This window comes from Dinoponera quadriceps, unplaced genomic scaffold, assembly GCF_001313825.1.
Source record: "Dinoponera quadriceps isolate SergipeBrazil2010 unplaced genomic scaffold, ASM131382v1 scaffold115, whole genome shotgun sequence".
NCBI classification, from domain to species: Eukaryota; Metazoa; Arthropoda; class Insecta; order Hymenoptera; family Formicidae; genus Dinoponera; species Dinoponera quadriceps.
The window spans coordinates 89,668-112,805 of record NW_014554511.1 but is presented as its reverse complement, the minus strand read 5'-3'; the positions used below and the strand labels follow the sequence as shown (position 1 = coordinate 112,805).

Genomic DNA, 23,138 nt, shown 5'->3' with positions numbered 1-23,138 from the left:
CGATTCGTACAATTTATAATGCGAAGAGAGATCTAGAGAGATCTTAAGGAGATCCTAGAGAAGTCATCATGTTTTACCAGAAATTTTTTAATGCGCTGCTCATTATCGGCTGTACAGAATTAAAATGCGATGTTGTCAGAAGGGAGAAAACGTATGCCCAACATTCTTGCAGAATAAATTGAAATGAAAAAAATATGACCGTAAAATGATATGTGATTTACTGAACGCATTTGTAGAATATTCCAACGATTTTCCCTTCATTTTAAAAATCAATAAATAACCGTAAGTTTTTCACGTGATAAAATAAGATAGACTAAATTTTACAGTTATTTATTGTTGGAATATAGGAGGAAAGTTTTTTTAATATTTGACAAAAATGCTCGGCCGCATCCATAAAAGGAAACGTTTCTCGAATGATGAACTGCTTTTTACGCGTGACATCGCTCCATTGGGTCGGAACGGAGGAAAAAGAAGGATTGATCCGCGAGAGGGTTAATTGGAGCAAAACTGACGGCTTTTAGCGGCCGCATCTGTAATTTCCGAACGTTCCTCGAAGGCGCTCCGACAAGGAAATATCCTCGCATGGCCTAATGTGCTGGTAATTTCTCGTGGAGAGGAGGAAGGGGAAAGGCCCTTTTCTCGGGTTCGCGACAGTCAGATGTTCCGCGCGCCCTCCTCGGAAAACACGAAATCCGCTCAGTTCTTTCTCACGCGAGCCTCCTTAGTCCCTAATCGTCGAATCCTGCGAAGGGCGGTGGCTCCTCCGGCCGAAGATCGAAGCAGCTCGCCCTTTGCAGCGCCCTCGCGTGATACCGCCTGGCGTAATTTAATTAGCGATTCAATTATACGCGCCATTCTCCTCTCCTTTTCGTCTCAACCGGGCGTCATGCATATTTACGCCGATAATTCACACATAATATTTACACGCTCGCTTCGCGAACACACAAATAATAAAGATGTAACTCGTGCCGATATTAATTGTTGGCGATCGTTAATGGTGATTATCCTGCGGTTATTTACAAGTCGACAGAGAGAAAAAATTAGAATGTAACTAGCTTTGAAGTAAGGAAAGCTAATGTCATTGCTATCGCGGAATTGAATTTGTTTGAACGGAAAAGTTTCGCACGATAAGTCACAACTGCAAGCTGCCCTTAAGGTGTTAGTATACTTTGATATTTGGCCATTTCAAGCTATTTGAAAAATTTACGCTTGATGGATTCGAAATCTCGAATCAGGAACTGCACCACTTCATCGAACTTTTCATTTGACATTCGCTAATTTCAACCGCAAAGTTCACTCCGCATCTTAAAGCTACTCTTAATTGATAATCTTTCAGACAGCCGGCCGATAAATTTGCAGAAACCACTCGGGCGAGCAGCGCCTGAAACAGCTTGCAATATTAAAGCGCGGGGAATTCCGGGGAGAAAGATACAGCCTGTTATTCCCCGCTTACCCCGCGGCTGACACAGAACATTAGGTAAGTGGTAGATAATAATAGGTTACACCCCGCTCATGGCCGAAGGTAGCTCATCGAATGCTGCGGTTTAGCTCATCTCGGTTTCCCTCGCACGCATCTCTTTCTCTCTTCTGAGGAATGCCAGGCTGTATCGGTGATATCATGCCGCTTCAAAAGTGCGAAACTTTTAACCATAGTGATGTTCTCTGACAAACACGATATCATAGATAGAGTTCAAAAAGCGAGGCTACATCTCTCGCTCCAAACGGAGCGCTCCTCCAGAGATGATTCCGCGAACGAGAAGAAAGACTCTGGAGTGGCGCGAAAGATTCGACGAAAGAAGAAATCTGCGATGACGACGATGGAGAAAAAGAAGTCCGGCATTGAACGCGGATTCTTCCTTCGACGTGGAATGCTGTTAAGAGAGGATATTAGGAGGCACATGAAAAGAAAGATGGAAAAGGACGAATTCGAGAACGAAGAAGAAAAGAGGAGTTACGTAGACGAAAGTAGAAAAGAGATGGAGAGAACGACGCGGGTCGAAAGGGGACGAAGGAGGTAGAGAGCGAATGTAACAGCGAAGAAATTAATAGCCATAAAATATGAATAGAAATTAGCAGGTTCGGGGTGGCGTGACGCGTTTGCTCGCTCATTTCCTTTCGGCGCGTTGAAAAACAACAAGACAACACAAAATACGGTTGAGCCTGTAATTTACCCGGCTGCCGCCGAGCGGGTCGACGCGCGATCGCCGCCTCTCTCTCTCTCTCGCTCCCCCTCTTCTCTCTTTCGGTACGAGAATTTGTGTACGCGAGAGCACACAAGTGCACAAACTCACACGTGAACACGAGGCGTTAACGCCAACGAGCAAACTCCAGACGCGCACGATGTATATGTCGGTGTTGCTTGCAACTCGGGCCATCATCGTCGTCACACGGTAGGTATGGTAGGTAATGATTCGGTAATGACCCTGACGGATAGCCGACCGATGTGTGTGTGTGTGGGTCTTTTCTCTCTCTCTCTTCTCCTCCGCGAACCCCCGGCCCAAAGTCCCGATGATGCACGGCGAGACCTTTGTTTTTGCGTTTTAAACGGCGGTTATTAGCTCCGTAGCAGCCACGGCCACTGATGCCTCTCCACCTCCAACTCTTTTTCTTCCACTGCTACCACTACAAGGGCTTTTCTTCATCTTTGTCCGCCTCGGTATCCCTCCGTCTTCCTCTGGTGCTTTGATAATGCGGCCCGCTAATGGGCCAGCAAGGGGAGGTATCGGTCGGAAGTGTCGGGGTTGGTGCCGAGAAGAAGAAGAAGAAGAAGAAGCAAGACGGGAAAGATAGAGAGACTTCGCGAGGAGAGGAAGGGGAGGAGGAAGAGCGGCAGCGGTAATGACAGGCCGTCCGCTCTCGAAGCTAATATAGATGAATGCCCTGCCCTCCTTGCCCTCCGGAACAACGGGAGAACATGGAATCGCTCTCTTTCTCCGTTTCTTTCTTCTCCACGCGCGGCGAACTCAAACGGCCGACAGAACTGCGACGAAAATATACGAGCGCCAATGTAGCGAATTTTCGTATGCGAAGACACATTTTTCGCGAAAAGGAAGATGAGGTTCCAACACCTACGGTTGAGTCTTATCCGAAAGGGACGTGCGTCAGAAGAAGACGCCGCCATCGCAGCTCTGGGTGGCTAATGTTTCTTCCGACATTGACCGTGATGCCGAACACGTACGCGAAGAAGGGCCGGCGAAGAAGCGAGGAGGGGAGAAAGAGCGAGTGAAAAAAGGAGAGAAAGAGAGCCGGAGGGGCATCTATCTATCAGCGCCGGCGTGAAGTGGGCGGGTGCATGCGCCGTATTGCTCCGTACGGCCGCTCTCTCATTAACTCCGGACGCCGCCGGAGCCCCGCATCCGTGCACACTACCGCGACTGTTGGCGTCGTACGTGCTTATCTGGAGCGCGAGGCGGTGTCATCGGCTGATGGAGAATCACGCCGTGATTCCTCATCGATCGACCGAGAGAGTCGGTGTGTAAATCTCCCTCCCCCTTCGTCTCTATATTCACTAAACTTTACTGATTCACACTTTCATTCGTTCCATTGAGGGACGTTTTCTTTTCCGCCCAACATCGGAATGCAAAGCGAACGATGACTTTCGATCGACATCTCGTGGATTCGAGATAGCGGCGAACAACAGGTCTCGGAATGACGCTGCAAGCGGCCTGCTCTGTGTTAGGCAGGTGCTGATTTGGGGAGGATCGCGCCTCGCGGTGATTCGAGGGTGAGTTCGCACGCGAGACGTTCGCCACCGAGACGCGAAGTCATTAAAGCGTGCCCGCTCTTCATCTCTCATTGACTTCCCGTGAAATTGCCCAACGAAAACATGCCAATCGATTGAACTCATATCACCGCCGGACGAACGATCGAAGATCAGTTTTTCGCCGATCCGAATTAAGAACTTCTGCATGGAGAGAAGGATCCTCCGGAATCTATTATTCCGGAAAAGTAAGAAAAATATGACAATTTTCACGCTAATATTGAGGAAGAAGAGACCTTGTTGTAAAGATAACAAAATACTTCTTATAATCACGAAGAAATGATAAAAGAGTAGGTAGGTACGTAGCTCTAAATATGCATGGAAAATATAGTATTATTTTTCTTTTATATAATCTAAAATGAAAGAACCGGTGGTATGTTATATAAATCATATAATAATTGGTTTTTTTTTTTAGAAACTAATAACTTCCAGTTGGAAAGATATTTTCTTTTGAAGGCAAAATATGAAAATACGACAGGCCGGCACAACTTATCTCGGTACGAAACGTTGCGATCCTACCGCTCGCTAGGTTTTTACAGTCTGAGAAGGATGCGGGCGAGCGATGCGAGAATATTACAAGCTGAATATTCAAGGGGGTTTCCGCGCGCACGAGTTGCCGCCTTCTTTTAATAGAGAATAAACGTAAATTCGCTCTGATATATGTCCGGGATGATGTACATGAAAATATCGTAGAAACGGCTCGATCGATCACAAAAACTTCCTTCTCGCGCCCGAAACATATCGCGAGCGGGAAGATGGCGCGCTTCGGCTATTAATAATCGTAAACGAGAAGTTCGCGTGTTTTTGCCGGACACGCTCGCGCGACTTAATTTTTTAACGACCGGCCTCGCGCCCTGGTGAGAGGACCGCAGGGTAAAGAGAGAAATTGAAAGAGAGGGGATACATCGCATACTTACTACAATAAACGCGACGCATCGTCCCAAGGACGGGTGCTGAAATCGGTCCGTAATTAAAAGGCAGCGTTACTTTGTCTCGGGCTTTTCTCGAGTCAGCCGGCGGGCTTCTTCGCGCCGGGACGATGCTTTATCGCCGGCCGTACGGCCTCATTTAATAAGTAAGAACGACACGCCGGTAGCTGCATCGACGCGAGCACGCCCACTAAATTGTTCACGGCGGCGACTCGCGGCGATCTCCCAGGATCGCGATTCAAGGTTTTATGCAAATCGATGCGTACACCGCGAATCGATAACGGCTGCCCGATAAAGTCGTCTTTCCCGCCTGACGTTCCTTTCTCACGTTTCCGCAATTTTGGAGAGAGTTCGCGACCAAAGTGATGACGCACAGAATTTAGTGCATATCTTCGAAACGCTCGGGTATCGAGCGTTAAGACTTCCCGAGTCGACATTTTCACGCTACTTTTACGCTCTTCAAAACAACCTGTTTTCAAAACTCATCATTATCAAATTGCTAGTAAATTTTGCCATCTTCATTTCCACCGTGTTGAACATGGGGCGACAACTTGCAGTCCGACATTAACCTACGATCCGTTTCCGCACGCCAGAACATCCTTTCTTCTTCTCTTCCTTTTTTTCTTGATTTTCTTCATCGTTTCAGCATGCCGTGAGACACCTGGCCCACAATTGCGAAACGCAATTAAATTGTTCATCCGATCGTAATGAGGCGGTAATCGCGACACTTAAGCGTTTTCGGTGTGTGCCGATCGTGAAAGCCATTAACGGTACCGCGGATTTTTCGGGGCGCGACAGAAAAACATGCGCGCTTTAATTGTGCAAGTTATGCGCGGCAGCGTTCTGAAATATGGGCTAATTAATTGCGGGCGATCTCGCGCGAGATAGTGGCGGCTACTATCTGAGTTTTTCGTGAAATCCAGCCCAGCTGCGATCACGTGCAAATTGGAAGAGGCGTGACGCAGAGTCTTGGTTAACGCGCCGCGCTTCTTAATATATTTCTAAGGATCGGGCGGTGCGCCGGACGGTTTTTCGTTAAATATGGCACCGAGACCACTTGTTCTCCTCCTGGAGCGAGCTAATCCATTTTTTCACTCTAACGTGAAAATCTTGATAAGAGAGAGAGAGGGAAGGTGTGTCCGTCTCGTGTTTGTTTCGAGTTATTAATCGTCATCATTTGATTCGTGTTAGAAAATTCTTGGTGCCGAACAATTTCAGGATCTTCTCCTTTTTGCGTTCGACTGTCACGTCAAGTCGAAATATTGGAAATCTTTAATTCTGCAAACGCAGATAGCAAAATAGGTCCCACAGCACAAAAGCGTTGTCAGCATTGCAGAAATGTGAACGTTTCAAGAATCGATCTAAGGATGTTAGTCTGCGAATATTCCGCCGGAATTTACTAGCTCGAATAACACCAGACGGAAAAAAAGATACTTTCTCATGCGATGACGGGCGACAAGCATCGACGATCGATTGCAACCACCGGTAAAACATCGCGACACCAGCATTAATGATGATCCTGGCGGCGTTGAACAAAAAGGGCATACACACGTTTGTCGCATAAATATATACATTTTTCTGTTCCAACCGTAAACGCGGTGAGAGGAGAAAGTGAGATAGAGAATACGTGCGAGCGGGCAGGTGCGTCGTCATTCATGCAGATAGATGATCGCGGATAACTCGAAATCGGCCGCATGCGCGCACACCCTGAACGCATGCGGCGTTTAACGTTGTATAAATATCCGCGCGCGCCGAGAGAGAGAGAGAGATCTAAGCGATAATTTTATCGGCTCCGCGCACGGTGCCGACGTTCTAATGAGACATAATGATCAACCATGACGCGATCGGCGGAGAAAAAGGTTAAAATTTGCAGCTGGGCCGGAGTGAAACGATCGGACGGTAAATTTAATTTCGCTTAATTAAGCTGTATCCCGGTGAAATTCGCCGTTTCCGTAAATTCAACCGGCGTTTAATTCTCACATTCTCGGAGCGATTAATTCGGAATCCGAGCTGATTCGTGAGAAGAAATCGAATGACGTATGCGCTGACACTCTAATCGCGTTTTAATTAACCCCTTCCAAGTGGCACGTCGACGCCGTGCCGACACGGGAGTTATAGATATTTCATTTGAAAATATAGGTTTTAATTTAGAAGCCGCTCGATCAACGTCTGTGCGTTATAAATGGACGCTATGATTGCTCGTTACGAGCGTGCTATGCAGAAAAGCGTTCTGAACGCAGGGAGACGCGCGCAAACAGATTAGCCGGCTAACTCCGCGGCATATTTTTAATCGAGTTTTGAATTATTATCCGATCGGCTACCGATAGCGGCAGCCGGCGCAAATAATTACGGGTTTCGAGTTCGTTCGGAAACGTTTAATCTCGCCTACCCTCTCGACTCGAGAAAAGATCGTTATCTCTCAGCGCACGAAAATCTGCTTTTCAGGATTGAGATTGCGCTAAAAGTGCGTACACCGAATCTGCGGAAACGAATCTGAGCGAGCAATCGTGAATTGTCGAACTTACCGATCGAAGTCGGTGAGTCTGGACGAGTCTCTGAAACCTTTGGCGAACGGGTTACTGTCGATCTTCAATCTCGTTATCTGCAAATTTAAGCGGAAACTTGCAAATTACGCGTCCGGAACGGGAGCAAAGTTCGAATATTCACTGTACGTTAACCCCGGATTGGGCGATCTCACTCCCAGATGAGATATATATCACCACGCGTAATGATTCATCGCGATATTTTCTCATTATATTTACGAGTTACGTACTTATGCTTACACAAATTTGACCTTATCATGCGGAACTACAATTTCGACTGATTGTATGTCAAGCTTTCAATCGATGAACGCCCGCTCCGGTGGGCATAATCAACTTCCTCCCAACTTACTGATCTCTTCGACTGGGTGGAAATTTATATGTTTAGGGAACGGGACTGCATTAATGGGGGTTTCTGTAGGAATTTCTCTTTTTTTGCAGCAGCAGCAAACGCTTGCCTGTGTCCGAAACCAACTCACCAACTGATTCTGATACGCCGTGACGGCCGTGAAAATGACCTCCGGGAAGATAAACGTCTTATGTTCTTCCTTTTGAAGGTCGGTGATTTTCAGGTCGCTACTGTCGGTGTGTCGACAAAGCACCAAGTGTATCCTAGGCTGATACCTGTGCATCGAGTTGAGCACAATCTGCAACACAACCAAGCGAACGATCACATATATACGATTATCGCTCTCTCCACGGGATTAAAGCGAGGAAAAATTGATTCCGCCACCTAATGAATTCTGAGTCCGGGTATCGCTGACCGCTTCTCTCCAGGCGGAACCGGCCGCACTCCTGAGAAAGAAAGAGAGACGATCGCGATCGTAATATTCTCGATAATAAAATACGATTATCGCCCACGATCGGCGTCGAAGTTTCACGCGAACGCACGCCTTAAGTCGCCGATTATCGTAAGTTATCGCATAATTATTTAGAGTATGCGTCTCTGCGCGTAATTGCGGGTTAATATATTTCGCTCGTTTACAGCTCCGTCTTACCCCTCCTTCCTTCTCCCTCGCTCTCTCTCTCTCTCTCTCGCGTCGGAACGACGTTACCGGTTATCGGTGAGATAGAGGCAGAAACTATCGTAGTTTTGCACATTTAATTTTTACTTTTTGGGCCAGCGAAACGGCGCGATCTTCGTAACGCGTGTAAGAATAAATACACACGGAGAAGAAGTGCTCTATGCCAGAATGTGACAAAATTAGTGTGACGATAGAAACACGATAATCGTCCTTCCATTTCTCAATATCGTATAATCTTAGTGAAAAAGAGTTCCGACCCGTCGGGATTAGCTTTAATAACACGAGGTGTGTTGAAAATTTAGAGAGAAGAAAAATCTTATCATCGTCTACTTGACCTCATTAACATTATTTTTGTTCTCTTAATTTTCAGCGTCGAATAATTTAACGTAAACAAGGTTTTCCTCGGATCGAAATTTTGATATCATTTTGATGCTCTTAACGACAGTTTGCACCTATTTATATGGCCTATAGATTAATAAAACCTACTTTGATACTATGTGGACCATAATCATCCTCCTCCCAACTTACCAGAAACTTTCACCAATCTCTTCCATTTCGGCTGGAGGATTAAAGTTTTAAGGGACGATCTCATTTCTCGCACCGAAAGAGAGAAGAAGAGAGGGAAAGGGAGGAATTTGCTTCTTTCTGTCACGATTAGATACTATAGATAACAGCCGCGGCCAGAGGTTGGTTGGTTGGCTGGTTAGTTGGTTGGTAGGTAGTTCCGTATCGATTTCCTGTCCGAAACAATGTGGCGCGACGAAACAAATTCCCCACGACGGTATCATGTAACGCGCGAGCAACCCCGCGCGCGCATCCGACGTTGATCTGCTCCTCTCGTCGTCGTTTTCTGTCTCGCGATCTTCGCTGTAGAGCGTCTCAATGAGACCGGGCGCAATCACAGCGTCTAATTAAAATCGGACAGTTACTCGAATCTAAATTAACCACCGAAGAAGAAAAAGAAAGTACACTGAAGAAAAAATTTACTAATATTCACTAATTTATTAATAAAAAGAAAATTATTTTCAATTTTAGCAAACCATTTGCATGCAACTGTGAAAAAGAATTCCGTGAAAAATAACTCTTCCTTGAATTAAATTATTTACTAAGTATGAAAATATATTTTCTACGATACAATCAATATTTATTAAAATATAAAAATATTTACCTACCTATCGTTGTGTAGCCGACAATTCAAGGTCATTTCAAGGCAGTTTCATTTTTTTTTTAATGAAAATCATATAATTTCTTTTCAAACAAATCTATTTCTCTGTTTATTTAGACAGCAAAAACCTGTTCTGAACCAATTTGAGCGAATGAGATGAGAGAATGAAAACTCGTAGGAATAAGGCTGCGTTCAGAAACATACCACTAGCTGCACCAATTAGGACAAAAAGATTTCTTTGTCATGATTGGACATACTTTTGAACAGTTATTGTCTGATAGTGTGCATACAGTTGATGCTTTCCAGCAAGAAACATAGAGAGACACAAAGTCGTTTCATTGGTTACATACCATCTTAAAATGATCTTAAGATGATATCCAACCAATGAAATAATTTTGTATATTTCTGTGCTTCCTTGCTCGGAAGCAACTAGTATGTGTTTCCGAACGCAGCTTTACCGAACCACGGTTCTTTTTTTATGAACCGGTTCTCGAACACTCTTTGATGCGAACCGGTTCAATTGAACGGTTCGCGAACCATCTGCCCACCTCTACATAGAATATTTGATGTATGTATGTACTGTTCATCATTAATATAATAATAATATAATATATTCGTTTTGTCTATTTTTTTTAGATAAAAACGCACATGTGTAGTGCGGAAGGGTACTATTCTGCTGAAACCAAACTGTATCCAAATTTTGGGCGAAAATATTGCAAAAAATAGGAGCGATATTTTCTCGGAGCATGGCGAGATACTTTTCAGCTATTCCAACTATTCCCGCTCATATATTAAATTTTTGTGAATAATTTTTGTTTATTATTATATTATTCCGGTTTTATTTGCACATACCATTCGCATGCAATATTGTGCCCTTAGTATATATATATATATATATATACATCCAAATGTTTTGTGGACAGTTGCATGCAAACAAACGTTTACTAAAATTTAGTAAACTTTTGTAGGTATATATCAAATTTGCACGATTAATAAACAAATCATAGGAATAATTTACGGGCTGCAATACATGTATATATTTTCATTTACATGCATAAATAACTGATAATTAGGATCAGAGGACCGAAGTAAACTCTAATTAGGGATAAATCTTGAGAGAAATTTTTACGTCACAGTGCCGTTCTACTTTCGTCATTTCCTGATGGAAATTCTGAAAATCGAATCATCGCGCCATGATCCATTCTGAATTCACATTAATTTGATATGTATAATTTCTGCTACTTAGTCGCACCAACAAATGCCCCCGGAGACAGATGTGCGCTCAATGGACCCGGACGACGGGCTAATTATCAAAATCGAGCGACATGGTCGAGCGGGCTCGTTAGCATATATCAAGAACGATCCTAGAACGGAGGCCTTTCGGAGAGACAGACGGGTAAGACGAGAGAATGAGAGAGAGAGAAAGAATGTGTGTGTGACGGTAGCTGGGCTTATATATTATCGCTAATATGAAATATGGAGGCGGCTGTGGTGCCGCAACTGTTGAAACTTAACGGCTGCAGGTGGCCCGGAAAGTCTTTGGGCATTTCGAGCCCTTCTTGCCTGTCCCGACTTTTAAGTCCCGTTCGCTCGTGCGACCGGCTTCGGGATCCCAGCTACACGCACAGGTATGTACACATTTTTACGCATATACACGCGTACGTACGTACACAAGCATCCATATGACACGGCTATCCGATAAACCTGTCGTACACCCAATCGGATAACTTATTTCGACGAACAGCCGGAACAGAACTCCGGAAAACAATTTCGACAATTTCGTTTTTCACTTTCCCGGGCGATATCGACGGCGTTTTTCCGTTCGCAACAATTCGAGCGGAGATGAATTTCGAATTCTCAAATTTCGTATGGATTTTGGAATATATATTTAGATAACTTCGGGTTATGGTAAATAATATCGTTCGTATATTTGCTCGAAGTGAGCGAGAGACACATTTTTAATTGTCATTACATGTTTGTTCCTTGCGTTGCGTCGTGTTTCCGACATATTTATGCAATTCATCTTCGTAGATCTTCGTCAATCCGTTACCCGATCGATATATTTCTCAAAACCTGAAATACTTTTTGTCTAAAATCTCGTGATTTTCATATATTTCATTGTCAAAATGGGAAACCCTATATATTATTTGAAATCATATATTCTCTATATTTATTACTTACTTTTCAATCGATCTTATTTTAAAAACGTATCAAGAGTACTAAACTTAAAAACACTTCATAACTATGTCAGCAAGAAATAATAAATCTCAACTTTTGCCGTACCTAATGGACAAATATTTGTTATTTTCTGTTTCTAGAAGATCCCAATTTCCAATGATTAATTTAGACCGTCCGCCGTCCAGGCTAAAAATTGGCCTATTTTTATATATAAGTCGAACGACGCAAATACCTTTTTCTGTGGATCGATTAGTGTCCATTTGTAATAATTAGCCGCGAAAGGCTACCGAGAAATCGATCCGCTCTCAGCGACGTGATTTGCATGTGGTAATTTATCAAACATCGCGTCATCCACGTAATACATGTTGATAGCGGTATTACACGGGCGATTTATTGGAATTTTTCTCTTACCCCTGGTAGATTGCAATCACGGCGGAACGCCAGGTCGATCGTTAATCCGAGCCTCAATTAATAGACACATGTTTCTGTTAAATGCGATACCATGCGTAGTCACTCTAATGACTGCAACTTGTAACAGCAAATGATTATAACACGTTGAAACTTAAACGTATACTTTCGAATGAAAAAAAGAATGAGATTACACAACTTGAGATTATTTATTGCTCGTATAATGAAAAAACTTGATAAAAATCAAGAATTCATATTTGAAAGTTCTTATTGATGATTGATTAAGGTATAAAAGAAAACAATATATTGATTGTACACATGAGAGAGTAAAAAAAATTTGCACGCTTTAAGAAAGAAATTTTATGTTAATATGTGCACTAATTCAAGTTTTAACAACTTTTTGTAAGATTTTAATTTTTCACTTCAATTTGATCCACTGGTCAATTTGAGGATTAAAAAATCCAAATAACACGTATTTAATCCTTCACACGTCTTATTGTCTACAAAACGTCTTTTTAATGTTATCTGGAAAAGTTTTAATTATTCGATAGCAATCATTATAAAAATCTCCCGTGTTTCCGAAGGGATTCATCCCGATCATATTAACACAGTTGATGGAATTATATTTCCTAAGATCGCCTCAAGGAGGGGGAAAACGCCAAAAAGTGTGCTCGCGGCAGAAATGGCTCGGTCATCATGCGGAATAAATGACGGATGAAGTCGCGCGCGAGCGTTTAGGAATTTAGCGCGTCCCATCAGATGAGAACGCGCGCTCGGTAACTTCACATTAATATCACGCCGCAATTCGCCGTGCAAGTCGCACTACCGGAATACCCCGGAGGTAGAAACAAACCTGTGCGCTTCAGCTACCTGTCGCGAGCATTAAACCAGTTTCGAAAATATCGCCGGTGATCTCGCGCGGTCAAGCGAAAAACAAATGTCGCGTCGCGACATCTGGAATATACACATACGGGTGTGTCTCGGAATGTTTGCAAAAGCAACTTCGGTTATGTCGGCCACTCGGAAATTTCTTTTTCTTCTTTACCCCCCCCCCCCCCCCCNCCCCCCCCCTCCCCTTCTCTCTCTCTCTCGCTTCGACTGAATCTCACTCTTCCTCCTTCTCTCGCTTTCTCTGTCCGGCCTGTTCTTCTTCCTCGAATGCGAGCACCCGAAGCAGTCTGGCTTCCACGGATTATCCGGATCTACACACAGATATCCACAATGTGAGCGTATAATTACGCAAAGGCCACGAATTATAGGCGTATTAATTAAACGGTGCAAGGGCGTAATCGAACGAGACCCTGCTCGTAGAGAGGTGTCCGATGCCACTTCATTGATTATAACGCGCGTTAAATTCGCGGGATTTCGCAAGCTGCTTGCAGCCTATTGCGCGTTTCACAATTCCTCTCCGATCCCCTCATATGATAACGTAACGAAATACACTATTAATAGAACGTACTTTGTGAGCGTACTTCGAAAGTGCATTGCGATAAGAATTGTACTCGAGCAATACAAAGTGCGTAATACTTTCTTCTTCTCCTTCCAATGATAAGAATGAAGATGAAAATTTTATATAAAAATAAGGAGGATTTTCATCATAACGATTCAGGAAGTCAAGTACGGTCAATTTTCTTGTTATTCCCGACGAACGAAGATTGGTAAAAACGGAGAGAATATGCGTTATATTGCATCTTTTGTCACGTATGTTCGCAATAATATGGTTCAAGGTTCTTAATATAAGCTTCTTATATATTCAACTAGAGCATAAAATAATAACTAATAGTCAAAGCGTTTCCACGTGTGCATAAATCATAAATGAAATATCAGCCTTTAGTTGGAACAATAACTAAGATTTTGATTAGCTGAAATTTTAAATCCTTGGTGGTAACTTTTGCTCACAAATTTTTCCGTGCAATCTGTCTTCTAAATACACACATTTGTATCTTCAGTTAATGTACAATTTTATCATGAAATCGAATAAATTCTGTAGTCATACAGAGTAATATAATTCCGTCCGTCAAACTGTGCGTCGCGAAATACCGTAAAGCGTTGGCTGGAGGGAATAACGTTTCTGGCAAATTAAGATCCGAATTTAATTCCGTTCACCGCGAGTGAGGGGAAAGGAGACGACTGGCTGGAGAGGAGCTCGTTTCCAAGGTAGCAGCTTTATGGCGAGAGCCGATCGCGTTGCTGGATCCCGGGGTGTTCCTATTCGTTTTCTGCGCGTTGCTGCATGTGGGACAACCCGCTGCAACCTGTCAGGACAACAATCCACTCTTCCCTCCTATGTGTGTGCGCGCGCCGATATAGTAGCAAGGTACACGCGGAACGGTATGCATTCACATAACTTTTCGTTTAATTTATCAACCCCGCCACTTGCTCAGGTATTCCCGCGGGAAGCACGAAACCTAATACTTCGCCTTAAGCGAGAGGACATTTCTCGCGCGATCGTGAGAACACTTTTCTCGCCTCCGCTCTGAGATAACGATCGCCTCTTCTTCCGTCCAGTCGATCGCGAGAAATAGATCGTCTTTCAAGTTGTATGACAATTTCACGCCAGAATATAAATCAGATTTAATACAATTCAATGATCCATTGTGATTATCGTAAACAGAAATCGAGCAAATCATAAAGTCGCAAATCACTCGACCGTATCGATTTACAAATCTCGAATGCTATGAGCGCATCTGCAAATCGCGCGGATTGTCAGGCAGTGGAAATGAGAGAGAGGATTTCGTTTGTGATCGTTTCTCTATACGTTCGAAGCCTGTTAATTCATGGATTCGTTATTACAGAGTCTGTTCTCTGCCTAGTAATTGCAATATTTCGGTATTTATTTATTAACTATTATTAATGTACTGCGAATATACACCACGCTTGCTCATCACGGCTAGCTCATAAAAATTCCATCGCTTTCTTCCAGTGATAAAATTCAAATACTGCGAGAGAGAGAGAGAGAGGGAGGGAGGAAGGGAGAGATACACGAGATGTCGAGAAACGAGTAATAGTACAATCGTGTCTCTACTTTTTCCTACCTGTCGATCAGCGTTGTCCATGCGCATTTTATTCGCATGTTTACCATGCAACCGGTAATTACGGCAAATCCTCATGTCCGCGATATTTCAAGGAAATTAACTTTACATCTCCGCCGCAGTAACTTCTTTTCCGTGCTCGGAGAAGTACCGGTTTCTTCAAAGCTGAGCGCATCGATGAGACCTTCGATAAAGAATCGATGCGCTTGAAATCTCCATCTCCCACAAGCAGAAATAATCGAATAAAATTACGCATATCTCGTTTTAGTTCCTGAAATAATCAAGCTGTACAAATGACTAATTTAAAAGTAACTCTGTGGATAAATATTACCTTGAGAAAGTAAACTTAATAATAAGAGTGGCGCTACCAGGGGAACGACGTTTGAGAAGGCGGTGGGAAAAGGAATGTAAATTTCGCTCGCAGTATTCGAATCAGCAATGAGGAGAAAAAAGTTTCGTTGAGGGAGAAAATTCGTGGCAGGTGGATGCCCGATTTTGGACCACCATGTAGTAGTCGAGTCGCAGGCGGGGGTCTTATAATATCGCGTCATACGAAACGATGAAATAGTGGCCGTAGCGAAGGAATGTTCCCTACCACTCGAGTCGTCGAGTTGAGTTGACTGGCGTTGCGTGGTTCTCCCGGCTCGACCGCTTTCAACCGGCGTGTCTGTTCCTCGCCAGTGTTTCTCTGCGCGTGTACAGGGTGTTTGGCAATTGCCGGAAAAAAGTCTTCGTCATAAAATCGCTCGATTCTCAAGAGCGATCTTCTTTTTCTCCATGAGAGAGAAGGCAAAAATTATTTTCGATCGATATGCAAATCGACGAATCCGATTGGTGCCGGTCATTTTCGGAAATTGCAGAAATTCGATTTCTTAACCGCGCGGGTCCTGACGCGCGGAAAGCCCGTTGAAATGATATCTTAGCACTACGATACTTACATCGGTAACGATGTTCAATTAATTAAGTTAACCGGATGAAAATTCATGTAAATCGTGTCGTCGTCGTATCAATGCGTTCGAAACGTATAATTAACTCCGATTTGCAACGAAATACGTGTGTAGACACGACTTTCACGGAGTGTTAATCGGAATTGAACGCAAGTTAGCAGAGGCGCTCGTGCCGCGATTGCAACGATAATCGCTCCTGTACGAGTGAATCGCGTGCACGAGCGGAGAAACAAAGAGAAAAGAGAGAGAGAGAGAGAGAGAGAAGAAAAACGCAAGGGAAGACAAGAGGACCGCTCACAAGCATCGTCTCTACGATTTATCCTCTCGACGTAAAAAAAGGATAAAATGGAAAAACGAAGCGAAGAAGCGAAAACGCATTCACGCGCGTGCATACACACACGCATCCTCTCGTCGTTGTTGCGGGCGCAGGAAGAAAACGCGTGCGAGGCAGGCAGGCAAGCAGACAGGAACACCCGTAGTCTCGAGAGAGAAAGAAAGAGATTCAAAAGGTGCTCGACGGAGCAGGCGTGGGCTACTCGTGATCATCATGACAAAAGCTCGAGGCAAACATCCGTTCAATTTATTAGCTTATAGGCATGCCGTCGCACTACCTACTATACACCACCTACGACACCGCCGTGGGGGGACCGCCTATAATGCCCGCAACATTATGGGCATGCTCCCAAGCTAGAGGGCCCCTTCCCCCTCCCACCCGTAAACTCGGTAAGCCCGCACTACCCTCACGACGCGAATCTCTCTTTTTTCTCCTCCTCATAGAGTCCCAGTTTTTACGGTCGCCCGCGATATTTTCTCGCCGGACCGCGTTCAAGTATTAACCCCTTGATGATACTATATGCCCAGATGACGGACGCATTTCATACCCCTTGTGTGTTACCAGACATTTTGTATATTTCTACAATTCTTGCAACATAGAAATCGATATTTGATCAAATATAATAATTTTTCTGCGGAATCGTCGGAAATTTCGTTTGATCAACGACTGTCGAGAAAATCGATCGGTGGGCAATGCGTCCCAAGTTCAAAATGTGAATAAGTTGTGTAATGTTGGAAAACTCGCTGTTGGCACGAGAAATGAAAGAAAGGATTAATCACGGTCTTTCGAATAACACTCTGTCCTTTCGTTAGCATTGTCGTAAGTTCCGAGTCGTTATTGTCACCGCGAAAATCAATATATCTTGGATTTAGTGATCCTCGCGCCTTGATGCATGCCTGGGCGCACGTGAAACCCACCCAATTGCTTCCAATTAAGGAATAAAAGAGATATTTCACACGGGCTAACATTTATCGGGCGTTTGCAACGGCACGCCATTGGGGAAGATAGCGGAATATTAAGTTTCGCGCATTTATCGCCAATCTCGCGATAAAGATGAAAATCGCGCCGTAAATTCGCGCATTTATTCCCCATGGTTTCGAGTTCCCACGTTAATAAGCAGGAAGACACGTTGGGGAGAAGATGCGGAATTGACGCGAACCTATTATTCACGAATTAAGCCGCTATCCAGAGTTTGTTATTGCGATGTTGTGACGATAATTCCGACCCTACAAAAAGAATTCACGCACAATTGCACAAAAGTTCATCCTATTTTTCAATCAATCAGAATATCCACGAGCATTACGCAGCTACCGAAAAGATGTACAAAACGGCTTAAAATTGATTTGATCGAAAATAAATAAATGTACATCTTGATTAAAGGACGGGACGAACCTTTGGCATCAGTATTTCTAATCGTCGCTAAAAAAATGAGAATATAATTCCTTTGGCGGGAACATCGAATATTTCGCGTCGTTCTCCTTAGCATGAAATAATAATTAAAGCGACGTCAAGAACTGTTCGTTTTTCGAATACGAGAAAGCTGCCAATTAACATCTCTTTCCCTGGCAAAGTTCCTGATTTCTACCGGCGAACGCCGTTACTCCGCCTCCTTCCCATGAACTTCAACTTTTCATTATCGTGCGACGACTCGCGCGATGCCTCTTTATCGGGAAAGGAGATGGTGTTTTATCGCCGAGTCGCGTACTCTCAAATTTTCCTCTCTACGTCGCGGCTTATCGGTGTGGCGACTTGGCGCATAAATGTTCGAAATTATAGCCGATCAGCCGTATCGGCGCTTTCACGCGGAATTTTCGTCCCCCTTAATGCTTTTCCCGCAAATGATTTATGGTAGGTAGATGGATCTTGAAAAAAGACGCTGTATTACGCCGTTTTGTCGAAAATTGAAATCAAGTCCCCGAGTTAAGTTACTCGAAATTAAGGGATTTCGGCACAGAAACGCAGATTGGCTTGATCGAGGAGGAATATCACGGCAGCTTCGACGACCACAACTCGCGTCGATAACCCACGCTCGTAGCCTGATGGTGATATCTCGGCGCATTCGTTTTACGAGGCCATTTTCGGCGCGCACGACCGCCTCGTCAACGCGATTCCTCGACGTGAGAAAGAATTGATACGAGGGCGTGAAAAACGATACTGCGAACGTCGTCATTGGCGTTTGTTAAACCGACCGGCGCGTCGCCGAATTTAAGAAGGTGACAGTCGTGTCACCGCCCTCGAAAGCGAAACTATCTCGGCGATTTTCATCGAGATTGAATCGCGAAAGGAAATACGTCGCGCATACGTCCTTAAAATACAGTCGCGCAAGAGCGATCGAAAGGAAAAATAGCAATAGCATGTTCGTTTCGCGGCCATTGTGCGCGCTAAACTCCGAAATGAAGGGGAGATACGTATCCGCTGAAAGGCAGGCGCAAATTACAGAACTGGCGTAATGACCGCATGAAGCGTCTTATCACCGACAATTTGTGCGGGACGAGGAAAATCTCGCGTGGCTTTTAAGTTATCCTTCGGGATGGAAATTATACCGTTGGTTTATACGCCGCGGGAATAGATTTTCGAAAAACCCGCCAATGTCTTTTAATTTTTCTTGTGTGAAGCGTTTTATTGAATCAACGAGATGATCCAGAGAAACATTTCTGGAAAAAATTCATCGCTCTAGACGGATATTAGTTAGTTTTTATTGTTTAGTACTGTTAAACAACCGAGTAAGAAAGTCATGTTCAAACGAAACCAGTTAAAATCTAGCCGAAAGATAGTTTATTAAATAGATTAGTAATTGATAGTGTCTATAATCTCATGTCTCAATTGTGTAGTAAGATCAGTTAGATACAAATTATCTAGGAATTGGTTAAAAACTGTTTGATAATTATCTAAAAACTGGCTAGTTTTCATGTTTGCAAGGAAGAGAAAATTACGTTGATGTAACTGAATTTTCTGTCGCTAGACGAAAACTTGGTTGTAGGAACAAAAAGATTCCTAAACATTTCACTTGCTTTTTAGTTGTCGTTCAGTTTTTTAATAGAGTTAACACAAATATTCTCAGTCGCGGTAAAACAGAGATACACATTTCTTGTCAACGAACTTTCATTTGCTTCCTATTCGGTTGCAGGGCCTGAATTATTTTTTTCGCGTAGTTACTGTCGAAATAAGCGATCAATCTGAATAAATTTAGGCCAATGCTGGACAAATATTCGAGAGTAATCAAAATTCCTAGCCATTTATTAATTGTGTTTTGTCTTCTTTTCTGCTAGGGGATGAATCAATAACGATTCGTAATTGCGATCATTTCCTCATATTCTTCTCAGAAAAAATATTATGATCGAATATATCCTATCCTCAGAAACACACATATCTACGTGCCGTAGAACAACTATCGGCGCAGCGCAATCAAATTTATCTTACCTGACCGTGCTTGTCCATGTCGTTGTTCGTCAGTTTCACCTTCTCGAAGGAAACGATCTGTTTTCTCAACTGCTCGCCAGTAAATGGAGAGTCCGGATGCGTGTAAAGTCGTGCGGGCGCCGGCGGGTCCGCTTTGCCGGCCACCAACCAGCAACTACGATGATAGGCATATCGGTATCTCTTGTTGTCGAGCGGCACGATGTCCATTAGCACCGAATAATGGCCCTCGGTCTTGAGCCCGCTAAAGGACACCCGGCAGGTTGGGAACATTCGTCTGCGCACGCATAAAGGAAATTTTAGCGATAATAAATTGTGAAAGATCGCAGTGCAAATGTAAGCACGACAATAAATGAATATAAGTACGACCGATTAATTCGCAAGGAAAGAACAGTGGTGTCGCTAGAACAATATTCTCCTCCGATTTTAACGAGCTTTCAGTATGTTGGAATTTCAACCAAAATTAAGGGAAGACATTTCTTTTATAAACATGCAGGTTTAGCGAGTGAAACAAATTGGTTCAAAAGTGGCACACCGTATCGGATGATTTTTAATGAATTTGCAGCAATAAGTTACGAGAAATCTTCGTATTTTAAGCATTTCTTTTGCATCGTCACTTATTAATTACCAATTTACTCCACAAATATTCACGTTATTTGTACGTTTACATTTCTCCCTTTAATGTATATAACGTTAGAGGAGAATCCCTATATCTTGACTGTGGTCAGTACGAATTGAATTTTGTAAGTTTCTGTGGAGAACCGTAGGAAGCATCAGACAAAACACCAAAATCTTAGCATTGCACAACATACTACTATGTGTTTCCTTGTCAGTAAATTTTGTTTACAAATTGTACTTCTTCCGCAAAAGGATAGAATATCCCTCAATTAAGCTGAAATTTCAGTAAAATTTAGATCCGAGGAGATCATCAACCAATGGGATCGAATTAAAACGATCTGACCTATATTCAGAATGGTTAATTTTATGATCATCCGTCAAATCCGTCAAATAGTCCGTTTCACAGAGAGAGATTGCAAATACGAAAATGACAAGTGAGAGGCTTGGCTTTTATTGTAACGCTTTTAACCTCTTCTAATAATTCGTAATATGGCATAATCAAGGTAAACTTTGTCTTTTTGCCGAGTACTTCGTCATATTTTTTAAGCTTTGTCCGCCGCACTTTATTAGGTTAGTCAAAATGTTTGAATCGACTTTTAAGTCATATTTACTGCATTCAATGGAAGTAAATTATTCATAAATGGAATACTTGTTTTCGTTATCTGTGCTTCTTTACCAATGATCTGAGTATTATACGTTACCTGTATTATACGTCGACTGATTCAATACGAGATACGTTATCGCAATTTTATATTCGCCTAGATCGAGATCGCAAGGATTTTCTGATGTCTTCAACACCTCGACAAGCGTGTGCGAGACGCGACTTCGAATCGATGTTGATGTCGATGCCGTTGGATTTCCCGTTTCACCGCAACACGTAAAGCAACCTGACCTTCGTCCTGCATTTGTTCCCGAGCAAAAGCTTTCACCCAGCCGCAATGTACGTCCTCGTGCGATCGCACGCGATGGGCTCTCGTGATTTACACAGCTCGTCGGGAAAGAATGCTATTTTTGCGGCCAGATCGCGATGCCAATTTTTTCTCTTACTCTTGTGGTGAAAATACGGCAGCGGATAGATCGAGGATTGTTTTGAAACGCCGTATTTCTTTTCACGCAATATTATCGCGAATATCACCGATTCAATTGCTTCAATCATTGCTTGGAATGCACACTGAGAGAAATTATATTCATTTTCGATCATGTTTAAGAAAAATCCAACGGATTTCATTTTGTGGATGAAACCACTCTACAATATTGACATTGATTTGAAAAATGATTCTTCCGACTATGATTCTTTCTTTCACTTATGCAATTATAATTACAAATTACCCAAGAGAAATCCCGTTAAGATCATAATAATTTTCAGCTTTTACCTTAATCCAAACAATAGTAGTAAGCAATGTGCATGCGAGTTTTATGACTGACACTATAATAATGTTTGCTAGAAAACCAGTCCTCCAGATTATAAATTTTTCGCTCGAGTGATTGCAAATACTGTTTTCCAATGCAATAGATACAATCAAGAAAAGAATCGAAGATGACGAACCCTCGACACACCTGTCGAGCGCAGTTAAGCGTCTGCCCGGGACTGTGCAATCCTCGATTGAAGGCACCCTATCAACATCGGCACAATCACCGTCGCGAGAAATTCTACGACATTAGTAGCGAGGTTACGCCGGTAGAGAAAAAGTTCTCGCCGAGACAGTTGATCTCGATGTCGGAACTGAAATCTCCGCGACAAGATCTACGTTCCTTCAGACCCGGCAGCTCAAAAAATGGCGAACCGATATCCAGGACATCGTCCTTCGCCAGGATCGCTCTGGTCAAGGTCACCTCCGTCCCGAGAACTGATGTCATCCTCGTGTCGCAGGGAACGTTGAAGATGTCATCGAGGGAAAGAATCGCGAAGGTCGAAGGCGAGCCAGTTGCGAGAAAAATTGAATCGCCTTCTCTCGCGGCGGGAGCCACGCCTTGTCGAATATGGGAAATTCTCTCGCCGGTCGGTCGAGTGTTGAAGGCTCTGATTGACGCGAAGAACGCGAAAAAATGGATAAACGGGCTGAAACCGTCGACTCTCGTCTCATGCCTGACAATCGTGACAATCTACGCGGGCATGCACGTATTCGCGTGGCGAACATCTGCGCATCACTTTTTCGTGTCCAGCCAAATCTGCGGTATCCTCGTACTGCTCATGTGGAGGATAACCGGTACGATATTAATCTGAACCGCGCTAATATGTCGAGATAAAATACATCGAAATTGATTAACATACGTTATTACACTAATCCGTCGTAATTACATACGCGGCGAATAATTTTCGGTTATGGCGGAAATCGCGAGGATCGAGTAGTCGCTATGACTGTTCTTGTTTGATGACGCGCATTCCGAGATTTTTGACGTTGTATTTTCAAATAAAAAGATATACCCACAAAATGACATTTTTTCGACGAAATCTGTGCGTTGCCTTTTATTCTCGTCCCGATCTTCGCTCCGCACGAGCGCATCCTTTTCTCTACAGCAGGACCGCAAAGGTAATCGTCGCGGTTTTCTAGATCTATTTATCCGATGACAGACTGCATCCTCCCGCGGCGCGGCTCGAGGCCGCAGAACTTGCTCATGAAGAGCGAAACGAGATCGTTCAATGCAGATAGACAGGCTTGTTGTGCACGCGAGAGTGTGCCTCATCGTTTCCTCGCGAGGCCCCGACAAATATTGAAGAACGGGCTCCCCGCTCATGAAGAGGACGAACCAAATCCCCGCGTCACGAAGCGGTTTTGCGGTTACG

The 23,138-nt window shown here is 43.6% G+C and overlaps 1 protein-coding gene across 3 annotated transcripts in view; it reads right to left on the bottom strand.

The window, feature by feature from the left end:
* LOC106751708 (T-box transcription factor TBX20-like) overlaps nt 1-23,138 on the bottom strand; it is a 50,291-nt gene that overhangs the window by 5,606 nt on the left and 21,547 nt on the right. For 2 of the 3 annotated variants that reach the window (XM_014632735.1, XM_014632736.1), the window contains 3 exons: nt 19,739-20,012; nt 7,709-7,876; nt 7,215-7,291 (listed from right to left, as the gene is read on the bottom strand). In XM_014632735.1, coding sequence (XP_014488221.1) covers nt 7,215-7,291; nt 7,709-7,876; nt 19,739-20,012 — 519 coding nt within the window. Of the gene's footprint in view, nt 1-5,293; nt 5,351-7,214; nt 7,292-7,708; nt 7,877-19,738; nt 20,013-23,138 lie in introns of those variants that run through there. The other variant, XM_014632737.1, reaches the window with a different exon arrangement.